General features: G+C 36.4%; 1 protein-coding gene across 1 annotated transcript in view; it reads right to left on the bottom strand.

Annotated features, from left to right (window-relative positions):
* Positions 1 to 1,463: 1,463 nt before the first annotated feature.
* Positions 1,464 to 10,726, bottom strand: part of LOC108573794 (calcium-activated potassium channel slowpoke) — a gene marked incomplete at its 3' end in the record, with an annotated part of 119,647 nt that continues 110,384 nt past the window's right edge. Inside the window, exon 4 of the mRNA XM_017936268.1 lies at positions 1,464 to 1,727. Coding sequence (XP_017791757.1) covers positions 1,464 to 1,727 — 264 coding nt within the window. The remainder of the gene's footprint in view (positions 1,728 to 10,726) is intronic.

Genomic DNA, 10,726 nt, shown 5'->3' with positions numbered 1-10,726 from the left:
GCATGGCCCGTCCCCGGGGCGTGTAATACGCCGCGGAGTAAGGCGGCGGCGCTGAGTGAGAACAGCACCGCTGCAGTGGGCGGGGAAGTAAAATCCCCGCCCACCAGTGACGGGGCAGCCCGCCGCGCGGGGGGTGAGTGTACACTCCCCAAAAGCGGCAAGAGGCCCCGGGACCGTGGGGAGTCTGGGAGGGGACCCAGGCTCCCCCGGATAGCGGTCCGGCACCCCTCCGTTCGCTACGCGAGAGCCCGGAGTCCCACCGACGCGTCCGACGAGGGTTGCCGTGGGGTTTTAGTCGGTAAGAGTCCGACACTACTCCCCCTTCCCCAGGGGGCGGGGTGTCCATGAGGATTTCCCCCACGTAAAAAAAAAAAAGGGTGTCCTACTGTATTTTAGAGGCACACTTTTGGACGTTATTTACTTTCTTGAATGCGAAGGTGTCAAGGATATTTCAAGGTCATCAATTTTTTTTTAAAGCAGGGTGAGTAATTGCGATTGGAAAAATATAATTCCTTTTTCGTTACCTATAATATTGATTGACCGAATTACTATAGTAATTGAATATATCTAAATGTGAAATACATTTATGTATATTAAAAAATATACTATTCCGTTAGAAAGAAGGAAATGATCTTATAATTTCCTTGGCATTTTTACACACAAAAGATTAAATTGCACTGAAAATTATGCCGTCTAAAATATTTTGGATAATATTCAACTGTCAATCTTTATGCACCTCACCCTGTATACTGTATACACAGGGTGTCACGCCAACTCTGTCGTCTATATTAAAATAAGCGTTAGTGGTAAGTATTAGAACACGTGTTATATTTGATGTAGATTATTATCCGTTTTGCTATTTCTATTACCTTATAGACATTAATTGGCCAATTAAAATATACATACATATATGGTTTCAAAGTAAATAGAAATTTTTCAAGGCTTTAAGAATTTTGCAATAATTTTTCAAGTTAACTTCACATTCGGTAAATATCCTGACAGTTATAAATGGGAAACTTTGTCACTAAACACAGCAGCATACCACGTTCCATAGTTATAAAATATCGTTAAGAATATGATATGCTCAAATTGAAACTGGTTTAAATGTTTTATATTTCCCTAGTTAGCCATATTTCTATATACAGTACATGCCACTTTGATAGTCCTCTTTGAATCTTTTTAAAATGTGCATAGTAATGATGAGTTAACTGTAGCACAATTATTCCATAGAACAACTGCGTTATCTGTGACTTAAAGTATTATTTACTCAACAACTAATTTAATATCACTAAAAACGATAAAATTTTGAATAATAATGAAAAAATGTAAACGACAAAATGTCGGTGAATAATAAAAAAAATTAACTGCTAGTTTTACTTTCGGTAAAAATTACTACTCTCACCATACGTGAGAGTGTACACGAGAAAGAACGTTAAATGTAAAAACAGCAACGAATATCTTACCAAATGAATGATGCCAGCAGCTGTTAACCAGACGGAGATGAAAATCGATACAAGTTGGGCGAGACGAATGGAGCTCGATGTCTTTAGAATGTTTAGGTACTGGAGAATGTCAGGGACCGTCATCAGTCGTAGGGCTCGGAGGAACCTCAGTCCGATCCACGTCCGATCGAGATATATCGACACGAAGGACGGTGGTATCGTAAAGTAGTCCACGAACGAATACATCTCCAGCATGAACCACAGCTTATCACTGGCGGCGATAAACTATTGTAAAATAAATTTTTCATTATGTCTTCCATTTGATGAGAATTTTGTTAGACTTTTTGAATTTTTCCCAAATTTTACAAATTATCTCATCCAAATTAAGCTTTAAACTTCTATTTTTCGTTATATTTCTGTTATATCGTAAGCTAAGAAATTTGTTGTCATATCTACACAAACATACGTGTACACACGTGAAGAATGATATTTCCATTAATAGTACATACAAAAAGAAAAACCTTTGCAAGGGACTTTGTCCATTAATAATTTAAGGTACACTGTGTTACGTGTAAGATGTTGGACAACAAATAGGAGAAATTTCAAAGGATGATTCTATATAATAAACTAGGACAAAAATCAAATATGTAAAAATTGTGATTTCAACTTCATATTTTAGCTATAACCAGTTAACAAATAGCCTACAGCCTGACCATCCGCCCAACATCCGTGAATGTAGGACAGCTTACAACAGGGGTGGTCCAGTGGCTCTCATAACCAATGGAGCATAATTTTCAGCTTGCTCTGTAGAAACTGTGGTAAAGAATCCAGCGACATTTGGCTTGGTAAACTGTCCCGCGACATTTTATAAAGAAAATTGTCGGTTAAACAGTAAATCTGTCTACTTTGGAATTATTATAGAGCGTATATCGACTTTTATGTGTGCATGTGTGTAAATACTTTTGTCGATAATCACGATGTGCACATTTCTAGATTATTCATATAGATATGCTTATGTGCTGAAAAGCACATTAATCTTCTCCACTGGAAAAACCCGTAGTGTGAGTTTTAATATGGCTTTATACATTTCAACGAATAGAGAGATCTAATATTCAGTCGACCATTCTGTTGATAAAATGTCATATAAGCGTTTACAAAGTCGAATATCACAGAATTCTTCTCCATCGTTTCTAAAAGGAAAATTAGAAACCACGTGCCACTGCCTTTGAGAACGACTGCATCCCCGTGCGTTCACCTGCCCTACATTTACCGATGCTGGGCAGGTTGCCGAGCATCAGGTCCTGGACAGCCCATTTTTTAACTAGTTATAACTAACAGAGGAAGTACAAACCATAATTTTTCCATTCTCTATTTTCGTCTTAATTTGTCATATGGAAGTATCCCTTCAAACTTTTTTACCTACCTGCCTTAGATTACTCTTTGTACTAACGGCGTTACTGAAATAACCGTGCAATAACGATATAATATACTGGATGTTCGACAAGACAGTTGGTAGAAAATTTAAGGGGTAATTTTACAAGCCAAAATAAGACGAAAATAAAGAATAACAAAATTGCATTTGTGGCTTCGTTTTTTAGTTATTAACAGTTAAAAATATCCCTAACTCCCTGCAAACCTCCCAACATTAATGAATACAGGGCAGATCAAGATACAAATATACATTTGAAGAATTCTCCGATGTGCATCTGTGCTGCGATTAAGCAAATGGTAGTGCAGCAGAAGTCGTTACCCTTTTTATTGCTATTGGCACCTATAGAAGCTTTGAAAATTTGTTCGCACTGTGCTATTGGAGTCTTTTGGCGCACTTCCATCTGAATGTAAGCCTTAATTTTATCTTTTGCGCACTTCCACCTCAATTCAATAAAACAAGTTTTAAAACGATACGGCCAAAAGAAAATATTTTGAGGCCGTAGTGGAACATCTGGATCTACCATGCGCGTTATGTATTAAAATCTGCCGCAGCGAAAGGGTTAATGGCGTTTATGGTATCGAATGTTACTATCTTCTTCTCTACGACTTGTTCGAGGTAAGCTTAAGGCCATGTGTCGTTGGTTTTGAGGATCACTGTACTCCCCGTGACTTGAGGTGCCCTACATCCGTTGGTGTAAGGAGGTTTGCTCGACCACAGGGATATTTTTAAATGTTAATAACTAAAAGACGAAACTTTAAACGCAATTTTGATATTCTTGATTTTCTTCTTGTTTTGTCTGGGTTTATGGAATCGTCTCCTCAAAATTTTTACCAACTGTTGCCTAACACACTGCATGTATTCTAGTTACCATATAACTGATGGGACAAGTAGAAAGAGAGCGATTTAAATAAAAAAAAAGTAACAAATTAAAAGCGTATAACAACATTTTTGCATTTAATCTTTCGTTTTCGCGAAAATCGGTCTTGAAACTTCGAGTATAGTTCGTGCTACAACGAAAAAAGAAAGGATTCTCCGTAGACAAATAAATAAAAGAGTGCAACAAAATCGTTTAATATAAAACTTCTTAATGTTTGTAACATTTTAGAAAACAAATGATGTGAAAAAACTTAATGTATTACAATATTAAGACTATACTACTGTCAGTGTTTATAAATACTATGATATTAAACACCGATAAAAATAATCAATAATACAAATTATACAGTAGTCGTATTCAGTCTTATGTAAATCCAATGGACTTTTAACCCTTTGCGGACGAAGCGGTTCGAAGCCGAGCGCTCTGTGGGGCCGAGCTGCTGCAGCGATAGTCACTAGAAATAGTCAGCTCACTTTTCTGGCAACAAATAACTGCATCACTGTTGTAATTTTTAGTTGCTAAAGTGTATATAAATTTCATATTCATAAAGTATACTTAGTTATTTGTTAATATTTTTTATTGGATAATGATTTCATTTTAAAATAAATTAAAAGTTAATCTAAAATCTAAACGTTCAGACTTGAGAAATAAAACATTAAAAATTATGTATAACAAGAAAATATGTTATTCTCATTATAAACTTCTGCTTCGGACACATTGTCTGCTTCACGGTTAGGAAAGTCTTGTAATAATAGCCTTATGGAATAGCAACTGAATTGTAACTGATTAAAAACACAGCTGCACTGGTAATATGATACAGATAAAGTATCATCGTAGGATATTGGTTTGCCAGAGAACAAGGAGAATGTATGTGTGTGTGTGTGTGTTTATGTGGGGCTTTCGGTTGGAGATTGAATGAGTGAAGGTGGATGTAAGAAATCGCATCAAAAATTAGTGTGAGAGTGAGTAAAGAATAAAAAGAAAATAAAGTTAAAGAAAGAAAAGAAGAAGGGAATAGAGGTAAGAAAGCAAAGAAACGGAAGTGCTGAAAAAGAAGGACAAGGGGAATGGGACACAAAAAGGGATACGTTAGGAGTTGAGGTTAGGAAACTGGACAGAAAGAGCGTCAGGCAGGCCGTTAGGAAGTAGAAATAAGGAGGAAACGGGAACATTTGAAAAATATATAACCAAGGACGGGGAAATAGGTAAGGGAATAGGCAAAATTTTGAAAAAGATAGAGCAGATGAAGAAATATATGGAGAAAAGAATGGAAAGAGTAGAAGAAGAGATGAAATAAAGACAAGAGGTGTATCTAGAGGAGATTGAAAAATGAAAGAAAGAAATGAAAGAAGCAAACAAAAAAAGGCAAGAGCGAAAGAAAGAGAAAATACTTCTCGAGGAAAAAATTATGGAACTTGAAATATGAATGTAAAGAGAGAGTGGGGCAAAAGAAAGAATAATTTAGTAATAAAAGGAATAAAACTTGAAGAGGAGAATACCCTGGAATGGGTTAAGGAATTTTTAAAAGAAAATTTACATATGAATGCCACAGAGGAAAACAAAGGTAATAAAAACAAGAACAGGAAAACGCATGGTGACAGCAAAAATAGATAACTGGGAGATGAAGAAGGAGATTATGAGGGAAAAAAGGGAGTTCAAGAAAGGAATATATGTCGATAATGACTTAATTATGAAAACAACAGGACATACAGAATAAATTGAGGGAGACGACAAGATAAGAGACCAAAAAAGGAAGGAAGGTGAGAGTGGAATACATGAAAATGTATATCGATAGAAGGTGGATTAGAGAAAAAGGAGAGGGAGACAAAAAACAGATCAGGGAGACACATCAGTGGCAGGAGGACAAAATGAAAGAGTGGTTGAGAGTATGTTTTTAAAATATGGTGGCTATATGGAATGAGGAAGAAACGTGGAAAGAGGAATTCGATACAGTGGCACTAATAGAAACATGTGCAGATGGTGGGATGTGGAAAAACATCGGTAGAAAATTACCAAACATGTTTAGATGAAAAGGCATTCCAGCAAAGAAAGAGAAGAAAAATAGAAGGACGAGAAGGGTGGGGGGATAATACTGAAAGTGCGTAACAGTATAAGAGAGATAAAATATAGAAGATTAAGTGATCGAGTTGTGGAGCGCAATGAATGCTACAATGGGAATAGATGCAGGAAACATGGAAACAATTAGTATAGCAATAAAGTATCAAGAAGTGGCAGGTGGAATGCATAAAAGAAGTTGAGAGAGAGAAGAATGATAGTGAGAGAAGTATAACAGATAAGAGAAGAAAAGAGCAGTACTGCTAAATCAGGTAGGAGCAAAGGGGATGACAGTGAGGGAATAAAAGAAGAAGGAGAGGAACTGGCAAAAGTAGTAATAGAAAAAATGAATGTAAGAAAAAGAAGAGTGAATTAATAGCCAGGTTCAGAGTGGGAAACGAAACGGATGCAAATCAGCACTGGGCAAAGGAAGAGATGTGACACACACTGGAAGAATATGAAGAAATGAAATGAAAATAGTAGTGGAAATTAAACAGAAATATCAAAATCAGTAACAAAAAATGCAGGTGAAAGAATTAGAGCAGAGAAGAGGAGATAAAGGCAAAAAATCAGTACAAAACATAAAGGATGTAAAAAGGTGATATTAAATATATAATAGTTAATAGGAATACAATATGCAAGAATCAAAAGGAAAAAGGCGGTATGAAAGTGCAAAAGGTAGTATTTAAGGATATACTTTGTACATATAAAAAGTAATATGAATATATGATAGATCGCAATAGGATTAAGAAATTAGAAATGTATAAGAAAGATGTAAACCGAAAGCCATCCTAAGCCGAAAAGCAAGGATTAAGAATAATAAATAAAAAAGATAAAATAAAAAATATATGCAGGATGTTACGTTTAAACGAGAATGGTGAAATATCTCACGAGAGATTTAAGCTATCAAAAAAATGTTCATACAAAAGTTGTTTCGTATAAAGGGGCACATTATGTGGTTATACAAATTTTGTGTGGGTAGTCAAGTTCATTTTTTTAAATAGAACCCTACATTTTTTGATTCGTAGTATGGTAGCGGGTGTTGAGACGAATTCAACGTCCTGCTACATCGTATCATTCCTTGTATAATAGTAAAGCCATAAATTAGTGGGATCGAAATCACGTCAACTTGTGTCGTAAGTACGTGACTTCATCAATGAACAGCATCGAATGACACCGATTAAACTGTACGCTGTAGACGTAAACAAAGATCGAACTTCTTATCTTCCCTTATGCCTTTTGCATTTATCCCTCTGGCTTCAAATAGCCAGTTTAGCATGCGTCTTCAACAAGTGAAAAAGTCGAAAGAGCAATAATTTCAGTTTATAAGCGAACTGCCTGTTCCGTAGTTTTCATTATTATTGTTTGTATTTTAGTGTATAACATTATTGTAGTTTGTACTTTTCATTATTAGTATATTATTAGTGGTTGTGATTTTCAACTTGGTAATAGCATCGTTAACTATCCAGAAAAAAGTAGAACTAGTTCGCCTGCGGGGCGAGGGGTACTTATTCTACGGTGAAATTAGTAGTGAATTCCACAGAATTGTTCAGTTATTCAGGGATACCGGAAGTGCTGTACGGCAAAAACGTCGACATTGTACGTGGTGAGAGGATGATGAAATTAATGTATTGGCCGCTTTTAATACAAATCGTAACGTAGCAGTTGATTGTGGTCCACCGAGAAGAGTTATTCGTGACATCCTTCAAAAAAAATAAGTTGAAACTATTTAAAGTAACAGATGTACAAAAACTTTTCCCGCAAGATTTTGGACATGGAAAAGATTCTCCTTTGGGGATATTCGACAATACAGTTAATGATTTAAATTTTATTCGCAATCTGATAACCACAGATGAATGCATTTTCCATACAAACAGTATGATTTGTCATCAGAATTCAAGGATATGGGCAACTATTGTAAAAATCCGCATTGGACCAATACCGATAATCTGTTATGGTCTGGTGTGGAATTCATAACCGAAAAATAATTAGATCCTTTTTTTTTTGTCTGAGGAAAATGTTAATGCACAAACTTACATACTTGAGGCTTCTGTAAACGTATTTATTCAGTATTTTGAATGCCATGTCAGCAATGCTAAGGCTAAATCTGTGGTTTGAAAGCTAAGTAGATTGGACCTGGTGGGTTAGTTGCATGGCCCGCAAGATCGTTCTGTGATGCCCGGTTTGCTCCGATTCCTCGAAACTAGGAGCAGATATTGGGGTATCACTGAATTAAAACACTTCAGGATCGTCGTTGCGTAGAAACAGAACTTTATTTAACAGAGATTTTGACGTTACGTGACGTGCCCATGGTAAACCAGAGAATGAATCCGGAAATGGAGAAAATAGGGCTATTTAAGCAGGATCGTCGTTGCGTAGAAACAGAACTTTATTTAACAGAGATTTTGACGTTACGTGACGTGCACATGGTAAACCAGAGAATGAACGCGGAAATGGAGAAAATAGGGCTATTTAAGCCCGACTAGAATTTCAGTTAGGCATGCCTAAAGATGAATGTGGGCCTAATGCGGAAACGATTAGGCACACCTAAATGCTGCAAGCCTAATTGTTACCGCATTAGGTCCTAATTCGGAAGGAATGATGCATGCCTAAGTTGGGCATTCCTAACTGTTGCCGTACGTGGCTGAAATGGGGATGGCCGAGCGCACGCCTAAGTTAGGCATCCCTAACAGTTGCCATACGTGGCTGAAATGGGGATGGCCTAGCGCACCCCTAAATTAGGTGGAGTTTAGCTGGAGTGGGGCTCTGAAACTTATATGTAGGAATATTTACAGATATCTCAGTGTTGGACGTACACTTGCGTGAGAGCTTTCAACAAGATTTGAAATTTTATTAATGTCTCCCAATGACAGCCTAATAAAGCTAATGTGGGCCTAATGCGGCCCTAACGTGGCTTTCCCAATTAGGCGGTCGTGAATATTCCGCGTTACATACCGCATGCGGGCCTGATAGGGCTGCCCCATTGGGCCCTAACAGGCAAATTAGGCTAGCCTAATGCGGACCTAATGTCTGCCTAACTGAAATTTCTAGTCGGGAGAGTTCTGGGAAGATGGACTTTGGGTTGTGACTATGCAGGAGAGTTGAGAGGAAAGTTGGAAGGTGAAGAGTCCAGTATGAGTAATGGTGAAAGTGGGTGACTCGTAAATACAGATAACTAAGGACTAAGAAGGAAAATATTTGAGGGTGTAACAGTCCGATCTTTCACTATGTGAGTTCTTCCTATAGAGTTATCAGAAACAGGCAGTTGTCCAGACACCAATAGAACATATAAACGAGTTACGCAAAAAATTACAATTACCAGAAAATACCGGAAAGAATATTGAAAAATGTCGAAAGAGAATTTTTATAAAAAATTTCAAAAGTGTATTCTTAACGATAGTGAACACGGTGAAGCATAAGGTATATAAAAAAATTACTAATAAATTTTTGTCATTATGAGTTCAATAGTGAAAGCTTTCCACTGGAAAGTGAAAATTAAAATCGATTATTAATGCCATCTGAAGTAATGTTTAATTTTTTATGTTTGCTAAAATAGTAGCATCATTTCCATACCAAGTACACTTGGTTAAAAACTGAATCGGTCTGGCACGAGAAGATAGCACAGTCACGAGACGTTCAGCTGACTGATACCTTCTGATACAAGGTGACGTTACTTCAAACCCAATAATTTATGGCTTTACTACAAGGAATGATACGATGTAGCAGGTCGTTGAATTAGTCTCAACAAATGCTACCATGTTATGAAGAAAAAAAAACGCAGAGTTCCATTTATAAAAATTAACTTGACTTTCATATCTCCCCCACTATTACACCTATAGAAAAATTGTATGTACCACATAATGTGCCCCTTTATACGAAACAACTATTGTATGAACATTTTTTTAAAAGCTTTAATTCCTCGTGAAATATTCCACCGTTCTCGTTTAAATGTAACACCCTGCCTAGAGATGTCCTAGCACATCGAGGACCGGACAAAGCACTTACCCAAAATTCGGGGAGAGAAAAAATGTCCCTACCTTCTTTTTTTTTTCTCTTTTAGAAATCGTCTTTTCGTTCTTTTTAGAATAAAATCTCTCATTCTTTGATTTTTTTTTCTTCCTCACATTCGGAAAGGTGTGAACGAACGATAATATACGCTTAGACATTTCGTCAAATGTCCGCAACATTCTTCGCGAATTCTTCTTCGAAACTCGCTCTACTACATTCAGCTTACTCTTACGGGGAAACCGTACGCATATTGAAGGTCTTTTATTTTGCTTTTCTCATTCCAAGGAGAGTATGTATACCTACACAGGACGAATCACATACCTTGTCCACCCTGAATAACTTCTAAAGTATGTATTTCACAAAAAAGTATTTTATATAGAAATACGCGGTATCGAAGGAACAATATCATACTGAAACGCTTTTGTTTAAATAATCTGTTTACGAGATATTAAAGGATCCTTGAATTCTTTAAATGGAATGCGTACCTTTTTTTATCAAAATTTAAAAGAACAGTGAATTTTGTTCAAGAAAATATTAAGCTTCATTTGTCCAGCTCATTTTCATCTCTTTCTTCAAGTATACATTACGTGAACATTTATAAAGTAATAAGTTAATCAGTTTTAGTTTGGTATTATCAGTTAAATTTATTTTATTAAATTTTAATGGACTTGTAATATAGGTTTAATTTATTTTTCTTTAGTTTCTTTTGTAATCTACAGTGATTGTTTTTCAATGGTTTGCGTGTATTGTGTTTGTTGCGTGCATAGTGTATGTTATGTTTACAATACACAATGGAATACACATTTTATGAACCTCAGCAAACGGTAGTATCGCAGAAGTCAGTAATGTCGTTTACAATGCTGAATGTCATTGCTTTGAGGCTCACTGTACCCCCTGTATCTTGACGTGCCC

This window comes from Habropoda laboriosa, unplaced genomic scaffold, assembly GCF_001263275.1.
Source record: "Habropoda laboriosa isolate 0110345459 unplaced genomic scaffold, ASM126327v1 scaffold178, whole genome shotgun sequence".
In the NCBI taxonomy this organism is placed as follows: Eukaryota; Metazoa; Arthropoda; class Insecta; order Hymenoptera; family Apidae; genus Habropoda; species Habropoda laboriosa.
This window is presented reverse-complemented; position numbering and strand designations above follow the sequence as displayed.